General features: G+C 39.6%; 1 protein-coding gene across 1 annotated transcript; it reads right to left on the bottom strand.

Moving 5' to 3' along the window:
- Window positions 1-920: 920 nt before the first annotated feature.
- Window positions 921-18,097, bottom strand: LOC308167253 (calpain-1 catalytic subunit-like; the record flags this gene model as incomplete). The annotated part of the gene is made up of 20 exons (XM_080541642.1): window positions 921-1,020; window positions 1,702-1,754; window positions 1,893-2,009; window positions 4,561-4,639; window positions 5,449-5,517; window positions 5,985-6,046; window positions 7,115-7,172; window positions 7,650-7,692; window positions 8,223-8,431; window positions 8,592-8,603; window positions 8,853-9,019; window positions 11,398-11,555; window positions 12,346-12,420; window positions 13,521-13,606; window positions 13,984-14,058; window positions 14,554-14,728; window positions 15,266-15,399; window positions 15,875-15,993; window positions 16,102-16,171; window positions 17,861-18,097. The coding sequence occupies 20 exons, from the start codon at window positions 18,095-18,097 to the stop codon at window positions 994-996; spliced, it is 2,025 nt and encodes a 674-aa protein (XP_080397768.1). The 3' UTR covers window positions 921-993.
- Between the last annotated feature and the right edge of the window lie 3,887 nt (window positions 18,098-21,984).

Below are 21,984 nucleotides of genomic sequence, written 5' to 3'. Positions count from 1 at the left end.
ATTCTTAATAGATTGAGCAAAACTTTTAAAGCACAAAGAGCTTAGATCAATTGTCTCCAAAGAGGCCTTTTATTAAGCAAAGTTACATGAGCGCAGAGAGAAACGAGCAGACCAATAAGCAAGAAGCGAAAGCCAAAAAGCCAAAAGCCCCCAACGATGGGTCGGACTCATATTTATAGAACTGTCCTTGGTCATGAGGTCACTATTCTTGGGAACCAATCATATTTATACAAATCTGTGATTACACAAGTTATGGGCCCTGTCCATAGTCAGAATTATTCACTGCGCAGATCTTGGCCCATCCCTTACAGGAAGGAAATGGGCCTTCCTTGAGTGCTGCTAGATTCACCAAACTGTAGAGAGACTTACATTTCTCAGTATAAAAGGATATAAAACCACAACAACACCATCTCCCACCCACAACACACCACCTTGCAACCTAAGCACCTAGTCGGTAACTGTATTGTGTAGGTGCATGTATCCTATAAGTGACTGGCAGGTCATGTTTATTTCAGATAAACCCTGTATGCAATTGTCAACAAAGGCACCTGGAGAATAAAGTTGAATAGTAACTATATATGTATTTTATTTCACCAGTAAAATTCAACATTGATAGATTGCTAGAATAAAACAACTTGACTTTAGTTACTATGGTCTGGTTACACTGAGATAGCTCATATATTGATAGAGTGAAGATAAAAAAGGAAAAGTAGTACATGCAGAATAAAACAATAAACAAGGGACAACTTATCAAAACATTTGGCAGAATCACCGTTCATATACAAAGGTGGTACTGATTAATATACTAGTATTACTACTACTACTAAACTATTATTTTGTAGTTCTTGACAAATGTCCTGATAAAATGCTTACATAACACAATTAGAAAAGCACTGTTGTGCGGTTTGCATGAATGTATGACTTGTTTCCTCACGATGTCTCACAATCCCAGCAGATTCTCTCTGTCCGACCTCTTCTATAACGCCCGGTAGTTTATGTATACATTGAAATATACATCCACTGGGAAAAAAGCAAAAAGTGATGAGAACATTTAATGAAATAGTTTGGCAGCAGTATACATGTGAAAATGTATGTAAAGAACATTTTTAGCTTGAATCAAGGAATATTGTGTAACACTTTACTATACAGGTGGTGATAAAACTGCCTACTACTGTCAGTTGATACAAATATATGTCCTATTAGATGATTAATCTACTGAACATTCCAATAGATTATGACAAAAAGGAGTTAATCGCTTAAATCAAGTTCATTCAAACTTGTTCACATTAACTCACGGTGCACTCGATCAAATTTCAGGACCCTCCTTTCATGACTTTTCCTAGATATGTGCGTTCTACCACCCAGTATCCTTACATTTTCAAAATCACTTCAGGATAAGATAGTATAAAGCTGTTTTGCAGTTTTTCTGTGTAGGAGGCAGGCTAAAAAAAGAAGCGCCCTCTAGTGATCTCTGTGTGTAAATAGCAGATTTACATTCTAAAAAGGGGGTCTATTTGACCCCCAAGGCGGCTCTACTAGTAGGTAAAATAGACACGGCTGTTGTAGTGTTAATCAAATGGTGGATGCCTTTAACAATATTATGTCTAGTGCTCTAAACAGTGTGGCTCCACTCAAGGTTAAAAAGAGATCAAGTGAGAAAACCGTGGGAACAAAGTCAGGAATCGTGAAGTCAGTTTTTACCTCAGCCTCCTGCAGAGACATGTTCACTCCATCTGAGAGTTGTTTGAATATTTCTGTTGGGAAGAACATTCAGTTTGTTACTTGTAGTATAAAAAAAAGAAGAAAAAAAGAGAGAAAGAGAAAGAAATACGTCAAAGAAAATGGCCTTGAGAAATAAAAGCAGTCCCTCCCCAATTCCGACGTGGACTTACTGGCCATGCAGTCCATTCGCAGGACGAGGCCGATGAAACTGTCCAGCGTCAAGTTTCCATTGGCGTCGCCGTAGCGCAAAGCCATCAGGTTGAGCATGTCGTCGCTCACTCTCGTACCTGTGTTGGAGACACACACCTGGGATTATCTCACATGTATTTGTGTGGTGGCCTGGGAAAACCCGTCGGATGTCGCTGGCGTTCGTTTGTGGCAAAGAGCAAAAATAGATGGAAATCGCGATTTTGGCGATTTTGATATTATGTGGTATTCTAGTACTTTGAACTCCATACTACATTATGGTGAATAAACATTTTAAGAAAACAAAAGAGAAAGTACTTATTTTTATGTTTTTGTGGTGGGTAGTTTGCTAGCAAAACAACGTCACGTTGAACGTGTCTTATTCTCAGTTAAGCAACGCACGCACACATGAGCGAAAGGAGAGACGATACTTCCACCTGTGTTATTGCCAGTTTACTGATGCTCACAATAAGCATAAAGTAATAACATCTTAACTAGAAGACACACAAATGGATCTGTCCCTCGCATACCGACGAGGTGAGCAGACTAACACCGCATCACAAGCAGACAAACGAGACCGGCCGATCTGCATAGGCTCCTCCCCCGACCCGGAGCCATTTCTCCCCTTTCACTTTTTTTGACATGATACATTAAAATGCTCATAACTTTTTAAAATAAAGGGCTATCTCAGTCATTCAACCAGTTATGAATAGCTGAGAACTTCTAATTTATGAAAATATAAAAAAATGAAAATGTCAAAATGCCACCATGTGAAGGGTTTTCCCAGGCCACCACACATTTTATCTTTATCTTTGGTTTATGTTATGTTCAGGGGCAGCTGTGGCGCAGGAGGTAAAGTCGCCGTCTAATGATCACAAGGTTGGCAGATCAGCGGTTCGAGCCCTGGCTTGCCACATGTCGAAGTGTCCTTGGGCAAGACAAGTGAGCGGGCCGGCTGGCGCCTTGCCGCCATTGGTGTGTGAATGTGTGTGTGAATGGGTGAATGAGAGGCCGTTGTAAAGTGCTTTGGATAAAGGCGCTATATAAGTGCAGTCCATTTACCATCTTTATCTTTGGTTTATGCTATGTTCATCTCATATTTATATTTGTAGTGGCTGGACTAATCCATACTAGTCGATGAAATGCAATGAAGTTCTGCACAAGAATGTTTCCTGACTAGCATTGTTTTTTTACCGCATCGACTATGTTGTTACACAGAGATAAATGAGAAGACCCTTTAATTGTACATTCACAGGTGCACAAGTGTTGCTAGAGTTGTCATTTTGTGTCATGCAAAAACATAGTGCTCCTTGTGTTAGAGGGATAGAGGGATCAGTTTGTACACCTCAAACTTTCACCCACACTTTCGCAAAGGCTCATGGGATAGTTCATTAGCAAAGGACTTTTGCGGTTTAAGATGCAGTCGTTATTTACTTTTAGTACAGGAAAGGTACCCGCTAAGCCAGTCACCTTTCACATGAAACAAACCAGTGCTTTACCCTCAGCTGTGCAAACGTAACTGCATATAAATGCTTCTAAAAGTGACTTCAAACAGTCTGAATGACCCTAGGACTAAACCCCTGAGACTGGGTATGAATGGCCCTAGGACTAAACCCCTGAGACTTAGTATGAACCAGTATTAACCCTGCAAGCAAAATCCCCCCCCTCCAAAGTGAAGCTGACCTCTACACCCATGAGTGTCACAATACCCCATAGTGAAAGCCCAGACCCCAAAGTCTCTTTCCACAGCTGCTATGTTTTTATGAGCGGTATGCCACACTACAAGACAAACACAAAACGTGAGCTTAGAATTATAAGGTTCTATCTCCGTTTAGGGTAGTTCAGAGATATTGAGCGTCAAAGTTTTTACATTCCATTATGTTTTGTAAGATGGAACCTTTGTATTTTATTAATTACTAACATTATTATTATATATATTTTTTTTTAATAACACCACACAGGCATTAATAAACACCTAATGGATCAGATTATGTAAAAAACTAGAACCGTATAATTCTAACGTCATTCTAACATTCAATGTGTGTGGTCCATGCCATGTCAATGTTTTGGGTTTAGAAGATGGTAAATATTCAATATGCTTGGCGGTGTTGCACAACACCTTGCAATTCTTAATTCTTACCCGTCACCAAAAATGGCACAGGCGATGTTGTATTATCATTTTCCAGTCCTACATAATTTTGATTGCTCCAGATAACTTGTGTATATGCTGTGGTTAAGTGCACACTAAGCTGTTCTCAGGTGTTGAATGTATAGTCAACAGTGGCGGACTCAGGCTGTTTGAAGGGCAGGGGCGAAAAGGAAAAAAGGGCACCTACTGCACAACATGGGACCCCATCAGTGCACATGGTCAAGTTTAGACCATTGGAAGGGCAGCCAATAGGGCACATCCTCTAATTTTGCCACTCAAAAGGGCACTTTAGTGCAATGTTTTTCAACGGTGGGGGCACATGGTCAAGATAGACCATTGGGGCACCAATAGGGCACGTCCTCCATTTTCACCACTCAAAAGGGCATTTTTGCCACTCAAAAGGGCACTTAAGAGAGACGTTTTTCAACCGTGGGGGCACCAGGAGGGGCGGTCGCCCCCCTGCCCCCCACCCCTGAGTCCGCCTGAGTGATAGTCAAAGTTACCTGAAGCCATGATTGCGTTCCTCAGTTCACCCAATTGCAAAGTTCCATCGCCAGAGACATCTGTACGAGCGAAGATCTCCTGGTAGAGACAAGAGCAAAAGAATACGTCACAAACACAAAATGTTCTCTACATTAAACAGGAAATAAATTAGTTTATACAACAGTTAGTTCCGACCAAGTAATTTGATTGGACGAGGCATTCCATGAGTGCTGATATACAGTATAACAGCACTGGGACTTTTAACTGTTATGTATCACTCCGCCGCACAGATGTTCTATTAAATGACCGTTAATTAGACTACATTGTTTGTGTTCAGGTTACTAGGCAACAGTCCATTTGAAGTTCAGTTGCGGAACTATTTTTTGTTTATTTTTATGATTAAATAAACAAACAAATCATAATCTGTTGTCGCTTATTACTGTTAACTAATAAATTGCGCTGTAGAACTGTTGTATAAAAGCAATATCACACTCGAGGTCGTGCTGTTATACTGAATATCAGCATGGCTGTGATTGTCTTCTACTCAGCCTGCGGCCTCGTACCTACGACCCAATCACAGCCGTGCTGATATTCAGTATAACAGCATTGCTTAATTATTGGTTATCAGTACATTAAATAAAAAAACGACTTCAGGCTACAAGTTACAGTAGCAGTAGTTAAAACTGCCGTGATAACAATCTATCCCACATGTAGTGAAGATAAGGGGTGGAGATTAATGAAACTGTAACATACTGTACATTCCTACGCTTATGCTCCTGGGTGTGGAGGTGTGTGCTCCTCTGTCCAATGAGATACCATATTGGGAGGACGCACTTTTACTATTTTACCATAGTGGCCAACCATGACCAGACAGAAATTTGAGGTTTACCGCAGGCTCATTAATTTACCTTATACATGGAAGCTTTCTTCCACAGACGAACAAATTCAGATCCATTCAGTTTTCCAGTGATTGATGTCTTGAAAAGGAATGGTTAAGGTCGTTTCTAAAGAGCAGGCACTGACACGATAAACACTCCCATATTCATTGACAGTTTTGGCTGTCACATGGGAATGGGAGAGAGCTTTTTATTAGTATTGTACAGAGCCCCCCTGGGGTCACATGGTAGAAAAAAATATTTGATGTGTGATTCTGTTCCCTCGGTTTAGTAAATCTGTTCCCTCGGTTTAGTAAATCTGTTCCCTCAGTTTAGTAATTTGTTAGGGTTAGGCCCTACGAGCCAGAAAGATCGCAAGGATTCTAACCCTAACCCTAACCCTAATGAATTACTAAACCGAGGGAACAGATTTACTAAACCGAGGGAACGGATTTACTAAACCGAGGGAACAGATTAACACATCAAATAATTATTTCTACCATGTGACCCCAGGGGGGCTCCGTAGTACTGCAGTACTGAAAAAAAGGGGCAGTGTGAGAAAAAGATACATCCATCAGGGCAACCATGCTTCGGCAGGAGTCCAAGCTAAAACCTCCATACTTTGTGTCGTCTGTGTAAAAAGTAAACATGTAGAAGACTTAGAATCATACAGACCCCCCCCCCCCCCCCCCCCCCCTCTTAGTCTCGTTAGTCTTATCAACATACAGTATATCCATACCCTCTTCATTGTATTTCCTTTTATACATGGAAATACATCTCCATAATAATAATACTTCACTATCATCAAAGTAATATAACAACTGTGAATCATGTATTACGGCTTGAACACACCGGCAACCTCTACCACAGCAGCTCGTGTGCTTTTCATTTCGGCCGTACAGCACGTGTGAGGTGCGCGTCTCATGCTGGCTGCTGCGACACACCATCTACGGATCCCCGTATATGAAATGGCTTGAAACGTACTGCTGTTATTTACTTGTTTATTTCTTTCCTCTTACAATCATTCAACTGTGAAAGTCCACATGTAATATATTCTATAAAGTAACCAATTCCACCGTAAGAACTTATGGCCTCATACGGGTCCATTAAACCTTTCTTCTTTTACGTTATCCTTTTGTGACCAGAGCTAATAATAAACTTGACGAGAGCTTCATCATTACGGAAGCCGAATAAAACAAAACACGTACATTTGGCCCGAAGCTCTTCGCAATAAAAGTCACGGATATCCTGCTGCTGAGATGGAGGTCGCCGGTGTGTTCGAGCCGGTACCCTTACCGCATTATCATATGGTAGAGCCTACCTTTTCACTCTTTTTTTTTTTTACTAATCTTTTTATTGCAAACAACAGTCAGTGGCAAGTGTAGTAATAGCAGTCTTTGTTTACATTTGTTTAAAATTTTTGTTTTTGCCCCCACCTCCCACCTACAGGTATGCTTGGGCCACAACTAAATAAATAAAAAGATTAAAATAAAAATAAATAAATAATAATAAATAATAGTAAAAATAAATGTCAAGAAAATAATAATTATTATAAATAATAATAATAAAAGCAATCTGTAAGAATACGGTATACAGGAAGAAAATGAAAGTGAACATTGTTGTCATGGTGAGAAATAAAAAATTAAATAAAGGAAGAAGGTAATTTCATTAAGAGGGAAAAAGGGAAGATCTCGCCTACCTTTGAGAATCTGCTCATTCAGGATCTTCTGCAGCTGCTCAGGCCCCACCTCCTCATACTTTTAAGTGACGACAAAATGAAAGTATGTTATTAATAAACAGTAGAAGATTAAACAATAGAATAGAAGACTGAACTTAGTGATGTTCTCATACTGTTTGTTACATATCTATCTCTGTCCATTATATCTGGTACTGCAATGTCTATATTGCTTTGTGGTTTAGACTTAAATTAAGACTAAGTTTGCTTAAGTTAAGTGGTAAAATGAAGACTTGCTGAATCAGAGTATTGTCGGAACAACTTTTTCTTGTCCTCCTCAGTTACTCCGTCATCTGCGGGTTTGGGCTGAAAAATGTAAAATATTGTATAATTAGATATATAAAACTGAAGGAAATAAAGCTAATCAATTTACAGTCATTTCATTCAACCACATTGACCTGTCCTTGAAAAGCCAATAAATACAATGATAAAGTTACTACTAGAAGCGTCAAATAATGATTTCCTTCTCAGTCCAACTTAAAGCTTTTTTTGCCTTTACCTTTGTGACTACTTCATGGTGGTCATGGTCACCAGAATTTTCACTTGGGGGAAAAAAAACAAAGATTGTCTTGTCATACCCTTAGGCACTGAGCAATAAATCCAGTATACATTTCAATATTATCAAGGCATTCATTATCAAGACATGATACATTACATTATTCAACACATTCATTATCAAATTCTAAAATATCGTGAGTTTAGAATTATACGGTTCTATCTCCGTTTAGGGCAGTTCAGAGATATTGAGCATCAAAGTTTTTACAATTTATTATGTTTTGTGAGATGGAACCGTAGTGTTTTATTAATTACTAACTCAAAAAATTTCAACATTTTAAAAACAACACCACACAGGCATTAATAAACACCTAATGGATCAGATTATGTAAAAAACTCAATTTTGACAAAAATGGAGATAGAACCTTATAATTCTAACGTCACAATAAAAACAGAGCTGGATAAAACAATATGTTTTATCCAGCTCTGTCTTATCAATGTATGGGATAAAGATCCCTTATACATTCACATCACCACAGATATGATTTAATTGATTGGAGAAAGAAGCTGTGCTCACTGAGTATGGGTCTCCGCCTTGGAGAGGATGGTCAAGATGAAGGAGGCAGTTTCGTTTGGTTTAAAGGTGGATGGCACAATCAGGTATTCACCAGGACTGAGCCTGAAGAACTCCATCACTTCACGAGCATTCATGTAATTCTTCACTTGGGCCGCAACCGGGTGGGTTTTGAAGAATGTATCAGGAAACTTTCCTTTCTGATTCTTGAACTAAGATCAAATAAAGTGTATTCATATAATGCACTGTAGATCTTTGAAGTTCTTGTGTATACAAGTTAGTTCTTTCAATTCTGATTCTGATTTTGATTCAAGTGTACTCAGATTTGTTCTTTCAAGTGTCTATTCAATGGAATCCATGAAAGTTACTTACCTCTTCGGGCACCTGTAAAAAAATAAAACAAACACAAGTTCATTGTGAGCAAAGCGTATCAAGCAAATACAGTTCAAGTTGAAAGCTTTTGTGCATTTAGGGTAAGGAAGAGATTTGCCTATTGTGCAATTGTGCATACTTTCTTTATGTGCATGTTCTCCTATTTAGATACTCCTGTAAACTATTTCCAAGTAGTAAATAATATACAAGTGTCACCTCCTCACCCCCTATAATTGAGGTAATAATAGTTTAAATTCTAACCTTGAAGATGGTGAAGCCGATGTGGATGTTCTTCACCATGCGTCTGTTCCTCTTGTCAGGCTTCTGCATCAGAGATACCAGCATGTTGTTGTCTCCTCCTTCGTCCTCACACTCCCCCTCGAGCCCCTGGATCTCAATCCGGTACTGAGGGTTCGTCCAGAACGTGTCTAAGAGACAAGACACAGAAACATCATGTGAGGACATGTTGCCTGTAGCAGATCTGTCCCAGGCGGTAAGTGATTCATTACAATTCGTGGCGTCAGAATTATAAGGTTCTATCTCCATTTTTGTCAAAATTGAGTTTTTTACATAATTTGATCCATTAGGTGTTTATTAATGCCTGTGTGGTGTTATTTTTTTAAATGTTGAAATTTTTGAGTTAGTAATTCATAAAATACAAAGGTTCCATCTCACAAAACATAATGGAATAAAAACGTTGACGCTCAATATCTCTGAACTATCCTAAACGGAGATAGAACCTTATGATAGAATTCATGACCTGCAAATAATTATTCTTCCATTGAAAATAAAACGTACATAAACAAAAGTTTCTTGTCGAGTCGTGGCTTAAGTCAGTTGTGATTGACTTAAGTCATCTCAATCGTGGTCAGTTGGAGGTCTGATACTGATATATCTGGTACTTGTACATAAACAATGGCATGCCAAAATAGTACAAATTACTACATCTCAAGATTATTTTCTTACCCCATAGATATTCATTTCAAGAATGTCTACAATATATGTCATACATATGATAGTCCTTGTTTGAACTATAGTTCATGTTTCAACTATTATTATATATATATAAATTAAAAAAAACTAGGTTTAGAAGAAGGTGATAGAAGAAGGTTTTTCCTTCTATCAATGGCCCCGGGCCTGAGCTGGATTACTCTTCCTGCTACGACTGGTGGACTGATCTCAGTTTTGATACTACTAGATCTTAGTGCTGCCTTTGACACTGTAGACCATGACATTCTAATAGATAGACTAAAAACCTGGGTAGGACTTTCGGGCACTGCCCTATACTGGTTTAGATCCTACCTACAGGACAGAAGCTACTATGTCTCCATTGGCAACTTTGTATCTGACCAAATTAAAATGACATGTGGGGTTCCCCAAGGGTCAATCCTTGGCCCCCTTCTATTCAATCTCTACATGCTTCCATTGGGACACATCATAAAAAAGAACAAAATTGCCTACCACAACTATGCGGATGACACTCAAATCTACATAGCCCTCTCACCGAACGACTATAGTCCCATTGACAATCTCTGTAATTGCATTGAGCAAATAAACGCCTGGATGACACAAAACTTCCTCCAACTAAACAAGGACAAAACAGAGATAATTGTATTCGGTGCACCTGACAAAAGATCGAAAGTCAGTGCAAAACTTGATTCTCTCTCTCTTCACACTAAAAAACAGGTCAGAAATCTTGGTGTAATTCTAGAATCCGATCTAAACTTCAACAGCCACATAAACTCGATAACTAAATCAGCCTACTATCACCTGAAAAACATAACAAGAATGAGAGGTTTCATGTCCAAGCAAGACCTTGAAAAACTCATCCATGCATTTGTTTCGAGTAGACTTGATTATTGTAATGGTCTACTAACAGGCCTATCTAAAGGAGCTGTTCGTAAATTGCAGCTCATCCAAAACGCCGCTGCTAGGGTCCTAACAAAAACAAAGAAATTTGAACACATTACACCAATCCTGAGATCCCTGCACTGGCTACCAGTCTCTCAGAGAATTGAATTCAAAATCCTCCTAATTACATACAAATCACAAAATGGTCTTGGACCAAAATACATATCAGATCTCCTCCCACCCTATATTCCCGCAAGGTCCCTACGGTCAGCTGAGACAAATCAGCTAATAATTCCAAGAGTAAAAACAAAACACGGTGCAGCAGCTTTCAGTCACGCTGCTGCATGCTCCTGGAACAAACTCCCTGAAGAAATCAAACAGGCCCAAACCCTTAAAATATTTAAATCTAAGCTTAAAAACCTTCATGTTTTGCACCAGTTATGATTAAACACAAACACTTCTATCAATGTCTTTTTTCCATTAACTATTGTCTTTTTAAATGTTTTATCTATTTACTTCTTATATTTGCTTTTATTCATTGTAATTTTTATTTTCCTATGCTCCTCTTGCTGTATTTTTAAATAATGCATGTAAAGCACTTTGAATTGCCCCTGTTGTATGAAATGTGCTATACAAATAAACTTGCCTTGCCTTGCCTTGATGATTCACTTGCTTAGTATTCAAATGTATCGATTGTAAGTTGCTTTTGGAATAAGGCGTCTGCTAAATGCCAAAAATGTAACATTTTAATGTTGTGTGGTGCAATAACAAAAGCCAAATGTCAACCAAAAACCAAAGGTGTCTCCGGGTGAAGAGCACACCGCAACTGGGCGCCCAAGAGACTTTAAGTACACAGTCACCCAAAGCCCAGGTGCTGCCAATGCGCTAACGACCTCTGCCACCCCCACCTCCAGTACCAGCAAGGACAGCAAACAAAAAATGTAAATTATAATACCAAAATTCTGGCATCCACCAGCAGTGGTCCCTGCCACCCATCTGCCATCATGGAAGGAGGACTTCCAATGACAGGAGGAGTTGCCATCCAGGAAGTCGGGACACAGACAGCAGATATCCACATCTGAGTAGAACTGACTGAAGTCGCTCATAGTCATCCTAAGAAGACCATAATATTGTGAATTTTACAGTATTGAAATCATATACATTATATGCAATACTGGCAGATTAATCATTATTTTTCATACACTTTTCAATGGGGCAGATTAATCATTATTTTTCATACACTTTTCAATGCGCAGATGAATCATTCTTTTTCATACACTTTTCAATGGGCAGATTAATCATAATTTTTCATAATTTTCATGCACTACGACATGAAGACATATACATGAAATGTGATGATTTGGATTCAGTTCACCTATCTCTGCTCTGTGGCCTCCTCATGGACCATTATCAGGTACTGTATAGCACTATAAACCCTGTTTAACACTAGAACAGCTGTTTTTACCTACTAAAAGACCTACTCTTTACAATGGAACGCTGCTATTTACACACAACGACCACTAGCTGGCCGCTTGTAAATTTGCCTGCTTCGGACACAGAAAAACGGCAAAATAGCTTTATACTAGCTTATCCTGATGTTATTTAGAAAATGTAAGGATACTGGGTGGTAGAACGCACATATCTAGGAAAAGTCATGAAAGGAGGGTCCTGAAATTTGATTGAGTGCAAAGATATAACATTTTTCTTTACTCACAGGGGTCAAACCTGAACCCTCATGGCTGTTCTAGTGTTAAAAACCTCCCCATCCCTCCTAGCAGCACTGTATCATCAATAGTGCATCTGCAGGGTCTCTGTATACGGCATCATTATTTGAAATGTGTCAGTTGCAACAAGATACACGTGCATCTGGCAAGCCTGTTAATAATGTTGTGCAAGCATTTACCAGAATTCTCCATCGTCACGCACGGAAACACAGGTTTGCTTATCCACAGCACTCACAGTTTCCCACTTGGAAGACCTTATGAAATAAAATAATAATAATTATTATAATATCATTATTACAATAATTCAGTGAGTGGACTGAATGGAGTACGACTCCTTGGAAAATAAGTAGTAGTACAAAATAATCTACGTGGCGAAAACTAAATTATCTGTGCGCTTTCAGATTTGAATATGTGTTCGTTTGGTCCTCTCCAGTTTCCCAGATTCAAAAAACGTAGTCTTATCAGTTTCTATTAATCTTAGGAGTAGTATTATTGTAGTGTATACAGAAGCGAGTAAAATGCATGTTCTTCAGTTTCTTCCCCAAAGCCATAGCCCTTCTCAATAACTGCTGATCATTGCACCTTGCACTTTACATGTTCTTGCACTTAGTTGTACAGTATATTTATTCATAATATTCACTCATATTGGCACTGTATATTTTGTCTTGAGTATTGTCGTGTTGTCGTCTTGTTGTTGTATGTACTGTAGCTTGTTTAGTATGGTAGAATACCAAATCATGTTCCTAGTGCACTGCACATGGCCAATAAAGTTGAATTGAATTGAATTGAATTGAATTGTACAGCAAGAGGGACAGAAAGAGCAATATGCAACTAGTTGTTCACAACTTTATGGGTGTGTTCCAAAATGCTATCTAGTGTATAACATACTTGGTACATGTTCTCTACACAAAGTGCAAGAAGGCACGTTGGAACACATCCTCTGTAGACTAGAACCATACGCAGCACTGCAAGTTAAGGTCAGGTGTGATTATCAAGCTTTTGTCACACTTGAGGAGCTGTCACGTCGTGACTAAACATGTTCTCTTGGATAAAAATTCTCGGATCTCGGATTAGCTATAGAAACTTGGCAAGGTTTTGATCCAGAGAAGAGATACACAAACTCCTAAGAATACTATTCTATTACTTGGGATGCCGCCACATAAGGTTAAGGTGCTAAACAAACAAGGCATGTTGAAGAGTGTGACATGTGTCATGTTCTTCACTTTCTGTCCCAAAATAGTTTGCTGGCTGGATCATAATTATGATTTCAACTGCAACTGCAGTTATTCAAACTGTAAAAGGTTACTTCTGTTTCAAATTACTTCAAATGAATAGAAATTGTGAGCACTCTTACGTATCACTCCAGTCTCCCTTCCACTCTCCCGTGCCCCAGGGGTTCCACAGGCGGACCAGATTTACTGGTTGGTTATTGCTCATGACCTGCGGAGTTGACCATAATGACACCAGCTATTATCATCACCAGATTATCCAGAGCAGGGACAGGGTTTCATTTGAGTCATGGCAGAAATGTGTTAATTTTGCACTGATGATGTTGGTTTGCACTGTCTTGTCCTGTCTTGCACCTGTCCTGCTGTAAACCGTGCTCCACTGTCCCAAACAAAATTCCCCATGTCATGGCAATAAAGTCTTCTGATTCTGATTCTGATTCTGATTCTGAAATTATACCTTCCATGATCCCTCCCACTCTACTCCAGGTAGAATCAGGGGTGGGGGATGGAGAGGGGTTGTGTGTGTGTGTGTGTGTGTGTGTGTGTGTCGGGGGGGGGGGGATAAACATCATTAATCTCATACAGTACCTTTGTCACTCCTGTTACAGCGTAAGCATGGCCTCTCACTAGTCCGTTAGAACATACTGTGTTCTCAGATGTTTCCTGCAGAGTTAAAGGACCAAAGAGCTTAAGTCACAAAACAGGTCACACTATAGTACCACTCACACATCATCTCTTTTGTGTTAACATTTTGGTCAGATCCTATCCTGAGATAGCAGACATAAGGCCAATGCACACGGCGTGCGATTTTGTCGCACGACAACATTCGATTCTCAATTCACACCACCGAAGTGTGTGGGTGTAAATGGAGAATCGAATGTTGTCGTGCGACAATATCGCATCGCACGCCGTGTGCATTGTCTCATTCAAAACAATGGAATCGAATTCGGCGGTGCGACAAAATCGCAGCTGTGTGCATTGGGCTATAGAGTCTTTTTTTCACAAATGTTTTCACAAATATTCAATGCCAGATTTTCACACAAACATTTGAGTTACTGTATGCTGCATGCTTATTTCCAGTAAGGATTGGGCCCTTAGTGGCTGTATGTCTTTGAAAGCCTCTACATAGAGGTCTGGGACATGCCCGTAGGTACTCACCCCTTGAGGGGTGCCACACCCCATCAGAGATTTGGATGCGGCAGCTCTGATCATGAGATCCCACAAATTTGGCGGTGCTTCTTTAAGCTGGAAACTCATGTGGACCCCTCCAGTGAAATCCATCAACGCCTCAGCACAGGTCCCGGCGTTCATGTCACCGTAGGAGCCACACACCCTGACAGAGGAGGATAGGGTTAGAACCTGCAGTTGATTGATTGATTGATTGATTGAGTTTATTCATTGTTGGAGTAATAACAGTAATCCAAGCGATGACATGTGAAAGTGTGAACACTTATTTCCAACATGGTCCTTTGATATTAACATACAAGACTACAACAATAACATCAAACAATCTTTAAATAACAACCCCTCCCTCCCCCCAAACAAAAGGATTAGGAACTTCTAGGAATAAAAAAAAAAAGAAAAGAATAAAAGAATAAGAGAATAAAAGAGTAAAAGAAATAAGAGTAAAAATAAGTAGGCTTTAAGTAGGCTTTCCTCTCTGTTCACCTTACTCCAGAGGTAAGCTCTAACCTGTCTTCTAAAAGCCCTCCTAGTTTCTGCTTGTTTTATATTAAGTGGAAGGCTGCTCCACAGTAATGTTCCAGTATAGAAGAACTGCGAGCTGCACTATTCACTCGTGGAACCTTACAGGAATGCGCAGTTAAGGGGGCATTGCAACTGTTTGACAACCAATACACATGGCACATACTTGGCATAGGCTTTCTCCAGCAGGGCAGGCCAGAACTCATTGGGGGTTTTCGAATGAACAAAAATGAGCCTGCCATCAACTGTTGGTAGCTTGTCGTCAATCACAACATCCACCCACTTTCCGAACCTCCAGAACTGAAAGACAGTGACAGTGGTTCTTAGACAACTATTGCCTCTGGGCTTTCAAGAACGTACATCCTTGGAATAAAGGTAGAGTAGTCACTGTTGAATTTTTTCAAAGCACTAACAGCACATCTGAACATGGTTTAATGCTTTTTATTCAACATAAATATCGTGAGCTTAGAATTATACGGTTCTATCTCCGTTTAGGGTAGTTCAGAGATATTGAGCGTCAAAGTTTTTACATTCCATTATGTTTTGTGAGATGGAACCTTTGTATTTTATGAATTACTAACTCAAAAATGGCAACATTTTAAAAATAACACCACACAGGCGTTAATAAACACCTAATGGATCAGATTATGTACAAAACTCAATTTTGACACAAATGGAGATAGAACCTTATAATTCTAACGTCACGATATCATGACAACTGTTTTGTGTATTTCTGTGAATGATGTTAAGGATAATATGTTGGGATGTCTTTTACCTTGAAATGGAAGAGTCCAGTGTACTCCTCAACAAATGATTGCTTCATGGGAACGACTTGCTCCAGGATGTGCTTTTGAAAAGTCAGTGCCCCGATGGAAGCAAGGAACCAGCAGTTTCCTAACAATTGCATGCATGACAAATGTAAGTAGTGTGCAACACACTATGTGTAATGAATAAGGGTGGTGAGTTGATGTTGCTTTTAAATAAAAAATTAAAACCACCTACCAAGGATTCCTTGACCAAAGTCGAACCTTGAGACTCCATCAACAATGAAAGCGGGATTATCAGACATGTCCTGAAAGGCAGGGAATGAATAGCCGTCAGCCCTATATACTGTATATATATATATATATATATATATATATATATATATATATATATATATATATATACCTGTATATATACACATACACTGAACAAACATATAAATGGAACATTTTTGTTTTTCGCTCCAATTTTTCAGGAGTTGAAATCAAAGATCTAAGACTTTTTCTATGTACACTTATCCTATTTGTCTAAAATCTGTGTTAGTGAGCACTTCTCCTTTGCCGAGATAATCCATCCACCTGACAGGTGTGGCATATCCAGATGCTGATTAGACAGCATGATTATTGCACAGATGTGCCTTAGGCTGGTCACAATAAAAGGCCACTCTAAAATTTGCAGTTTTATCACACAGCACAATGCCACAGATGTCGCAAGTTTTGAGGGAGCGTTTTGCAATTGGCATGCTGACTGCAGGAATGTCCACCAGAGCTGTTGCTGTTTAAAACAACTGCCAACATGGCCAGGTCAAGTTCAGACCAAGAGCAGACCGCAAGATGCTCTTGCGGTCCTAAAATGTCATCACAGGACCTACAAGTGCATGCATCTACCATCAGAAAGAGATCGCATGCACAAGTTTGATTTCCATGGGTGGTGTGCAAGGAGGAAACCCTTGCTGTAAAAAGAACATCACGGCAGGTTTGCCAGACAACACGGCAATGATCCCAAACATTCCAGTAAATCCACCAAGGAATGGCTCAAAAGAAAGAAATAAGAGAATTCTGGAATGGCCAAGTCAAAGCCTGGATCTTAATCCTATTGAGATGCTGTGGAGTGATTTTGAAAAGGGCTGTGCATGCAAGACACCCCTCAAACATCACACAGCTGAAAGAATTCTGCATGGAGGAGTGGGAAAAACCTTCTCCCAGTCGATGTCAGAGACTGGTAGACAGTTATAGGAAACGTCTAATTGAGGTTATTTCAGCCAAAGGGGGCAGTACCAGCTATTAGGGCATAGGGTGTCCTAACTTCTTCTTCAGTAGGAATTGGCATCTTTGTTCATTTTTGGTTAAATAAATGATAACAAAATTAAATTCTCATAGTTTTTGGTGTGTGTGTGTGTGTGTGTGTGTGTATGTGTGTGTGTGTGTGTGTGTGTGTGTGTGTGTGTGTGTTTGTTTGTGTGTGTGTAATTCATGTGTAATTCATGTTGATATGAATTATCAATAATTTTCGGCGCAGGAAAACCAATAATAACCAATAATAATTAAAATCCTGTAGAATATTGTAAAAGGCCCCGCGGTGGTGTAGCGGTCTAAGCACTGGCCACTAGTGCAAGCTGCCCACCGGGGCCGGGGATCGTATCCCGGCTCACCAGATCCAGATATGGCCGAGGCACACGGGAAGCGGCATATTGGCCGGCCGCTTCCGAGGGGGGTATAGGAGTATTTCTGGACTAGGATCCGTCGCGCAACACCGCCCCCTGGGCGCCGGAATAACGGTACTGGGCTCGAGGAGCCAGTCAGCCTAGTCTGCCTGGCGGCCTCCTCTGGGACTGCCGGCCACGGGGTCGTGCGGCGGATCCTATGCAATAGGCAGGGGATAATTGGATGCTACGTTGGGTTGAATTGGCTACCAAATTGGGTGAAAAAGGGATAAAATCTAAAAAAAAAAAAAAAAATAAATAAATATTGTAAAAGAGAGCAGGCCTTAAACTTACCCTCGGTCTCAGCCACTTCACACGACTCATTGTATCGTCATCCAGTGTCCCGGTGCCAATGGAGTTATGGTCTGGGGGGAATTCATCGTCGATGAACCTCACCCCCCTGACCACACAGAACTTCTTCAGCTGTTCGTAGTCTTGGTTGCGAAACCTCACCGAGTTGGCCAGGCTTCCAAGACCATTTTTCTTGTGACGCTTATCCATGATATTTAGACACACACCTGGCGGAGGCATTTTTGCTGCTGTAAGAGGATCTGTGTGAGAAACGTGAAAATAAGATACCGTGACGTTAGAATTATAAGGTTCTATCTCCATTTTTGTCAAAATTGAGTTTTTTACATAATCTGATCCATTGGGTGTTTATTAATGCCTGTGTGGTATTATTTTTTTAAATATTGAAATGTTTTAGTTAGTAATTCATAAAATACAAAGGTTCCATCTCACAAAACATAATGGAATGTAAAAACTTTGACGCTCAATATCTCTGAACGGAGATAGAACCTTATCATTCTAAGCTCACGATACTCAAGAATAGAACAATGGAAAGGTTGGAGAACAAGAAAGTGGTGACATGGTGTCATTTAAAGGGATAGTTCACTCAATTCCCATCACAATAGTATGCTTATCTGAATGATATATCTGTTTTGATTGTAGAAAAGTGACTCAATTGTGCTAGAATCCACTTTTGTATTTTGTTGCTGTGATGTCATCAAAATATGCTAATTCCAAAGCGGATTACAGCACATTCATTCAGAGGCATATAATGAGCTGTAGGCGGTGTAAATCAACCTACACCTGAAAGCACAGAGCACTAGAATATCTTGAATCAAGCCTTAAACCCCCATTACAAATTAGATTGTTTTATCATCTCATCCTTGATGAATAATAATATAATAATTGTTTTATTGCCATGCAATGAACTTGTCAGTTAATTGTTGGAATTAGGTATTTTATGCTTTAGGCAAGGGGTCCGCCATAGACAGCGACCCTGGAGCAATTAGGGGTACAGTGCCTTGCTCAAGGACACCTTGACACATTGCCAGCCGGGGTCAAACCGTAAAACTGCCAAACTTTACAACCATTAGACGCCAGCTCTACCTCCAGAGCCACAGCCGCCCCACAGATGATAGATGAGATGATATTAGTCAGTATCACAGGCCCATATCAACCCTGCTACATCGACAAATATTGATTATGAAATAGAGTCAATATAAACTGTGATCCTAAATCCTAAACTAAGATGCAACTTCAATGGAGATTTTCTCAAATTAAATGTTATTCCAAAATGTAGTCCAGGACTAGAAACCACCCCAATATATAAACCAATGTTGATCAATATTTGTTCATGACATCACAAACCATGACAGGTTCTGGAATTAATTTATCTGGTTCTGAGTCTGCCCCAAAGACCTTATCAGTGAGATCTGACATTCTAGATTTCCATTCCCAGTGGCGGACTCACACTGTTTGAAGGGCAGGGGCGAAAAGAAAAAAAGGGCACCTACTGCACAACATGGGACCTCACCCCATCAGTGCACATCTAAACAAGTTTAGACCATACGGAAGGGCAGCCAATAGGGCACATCCTCTAATTTTGCCACTCAAAAGGGCACTTTAGTGCGACGTTTTTCAACTGTGGGGGCACATGGTCAAGTTTAGACCATTGGAGGGGCACCAATAGGGCACAACCTCTAATTTTCACCACTCAAAAGTGCACTTAAGAGAGACGTTTTTCAAACATGGGGGCACCAGGAGGGGCGGCCGCCCCCCCTGCCCCCCCTGAGTCCGTCAGTGTCCATCACTATCCCTCTAACATTGTTCACATGACACATAACTCATTACCCATTATCCATTTGAGTGATATACATAAAAAAGAAAAAGAAAAGTATTCCCCTTCAACAAGTTTAATTATTAGTTAGCAGCAGCGCACAATTTAAAAGTATTTTTAGTTTTGAGGTTGTATCTTCCAGTTCCAGTTTAGTTTAATTCAATCAATTATTATTCGCTGCACTGTTGTATAGATGTAGGCTATACTTAGCATAGTCAAATGTTCTGGCCACATTACTATCCCAATGGGGACGAGTCCGCTGTCAAGCAAAATAGCTGTGTTGGGACTTTTTAAACTGTTGAAAATATCCCAAATAATGCTAAATAGTGTAGAGGAGAGCAGGGTTAATTGTCACACTGGTAAGTTGTCAAACTGTTAATAACTCAACACTACAGAGGCGACCCCTCAAAAATCAAATAGCTACTTTGTGTGACTATACGTATGTTCTGTGGTGAACTTATTTTTCTTTATTTTTCCCCCTTCAAAAGTAAAAAACTGGCACTTGACATTTTCTGCAATAAAACTTTTGTTAGGTATGAATGTTCAAAATTTTAGTAGAGGAGACATTTTTTGATACTTTAGCTGCAGTCCTATGTTGAGCTAACCTTGAGATTTATCAACATTGGCACACATTGTCTGTTTGGGGCAAGCTGTCACATGCGACACCACATACATCCTGTGTGATGTGAGGCATGAAGATAAACAAGCAACTTGGCTGTGATTCAGATCACACACACACACACACACACACACACACACACACACACACACACACACTACTTCATGAATTTAGTGTGGTGTTATGAATTGCATCGTGGCAACAAGGATAATAGACAGAGAGGTGTGTGTAATAAGCTTATTTGTTGATAATCCAATGTGACAACTTGCCTGAGGTAGTGTGATAATTTATGGGCCAAATTGCCACAAGTGCAACACTCTATTTAACAGACTACGACTCCATACTTAAATAACACATGGAGATATAATGAATATATAAACAAAATATGTGCTCAAGACATCCTTCTTCATTTGGTATGACTTGTATACCATTGTGATGAATTGTTGTGCCCATAATAGACAGAGTGAAAAGTGTGACAACACAGCCTACCCTGCTCCTCCCTACATTTACTTGTCAGTTCATGTTATCATTAGCCTACACTTACTGCAGAAACCGACCGTTCAGAACAACAGAAACAATAATGTATAAGCAGTTAGCATTTGTTGACGAGCAAAACGGATGTGCTTTGGGGAGGAAGCAAATCAAAAGACGAAGCGTAATAATAAATACGTAATTTATAACCAGCAATTCATGTGTCTTTTTTTTTATTTTATTTTTTACATACATTAGCCTACATTTACAAAATAAATGTGAAATGAACCAGTAGAAAAACATCCGGTTTAAAAAGGCACCATAAACACCGTGCCATTCTTGACACATTTAGAAGCAAAGTGTCCAGAGAAATATTTGTCGCTCACCTTATTCAACTCAAAAGTCCCGACCACACTTTCTACTGGTACTGTTACGAACCAAGAGGCCCGTTACTCTCCGTTACTCTCCTGTCCACTGTCAGACAACCGCTGTCTTGTGGGAATTTGATTGAGTTAGGGGTGAACTTTTTTTTATTTTACCTTGACCTCAGTGGCCACTCCGGAATTAAAATCCCTCAAACCTAATTTTATGTGTTTTCGTCAATTCGTGACGTTAGAATTAGGCTATAAGGTTCTATCTCCATTTTTTTTCTAAATCGATTTTTTTTTACATAATCTGATCCATAAAATCCAAAGGTTCCATCTCACAGAACATCATGGAATGTAAAAACTTTGAAGCCCAATATCTCTGAACTGCCCTAAACGAAGAACCTTATCGAAGCTCACGAATTGTCTACAACAAACTAAAAACCGCTAACATTTTTCGTTTGGGGCAGAATCCTATAAAAAAAACAATCCAAAATCCTATAAAGCACCAGAATATCTGAAAGATCTTTTGCTATCATATCAGCCCAATAGAGCTCTCAGGTCTTCTGACGCTGGTTTTCTCTGTGTACCACATGTACAAAAGAAGAGATTTGGTGAGGCTGCATTCTCATTTTATGCACCCAGATTGTGGAATGCACTGACAGTTTACATTAGGGATGCAACCTCAGCAAATTATGTTCAAGTCAAGACTAAAACCCCATCTTTTTAATATTGCCTTTAAACGAGTAAATCATTAAATTATGATTATATAATGATTGGAGCACTTTGAGCTGCAACGTTTGCAGGAAAAGCGCTTTACAAATAAAAAGTTATTATG

This window comes from Nansenia antarctica (assembly GCF_963989245.1).
Source record: "Nansenia antarctica genome assembly, chromosome: 1".
Lineage (NCBI taxonomy): Eukaryota > Metazoa > Chordata > Actinopteri > Argentiniformes > Microstomatidae > Nansenia > Nansenia antarctica.
Note: the sequence above shows the minus strand (reverse complement) of the source record. Positions and strands in the feature narration are given on the sequence as shown.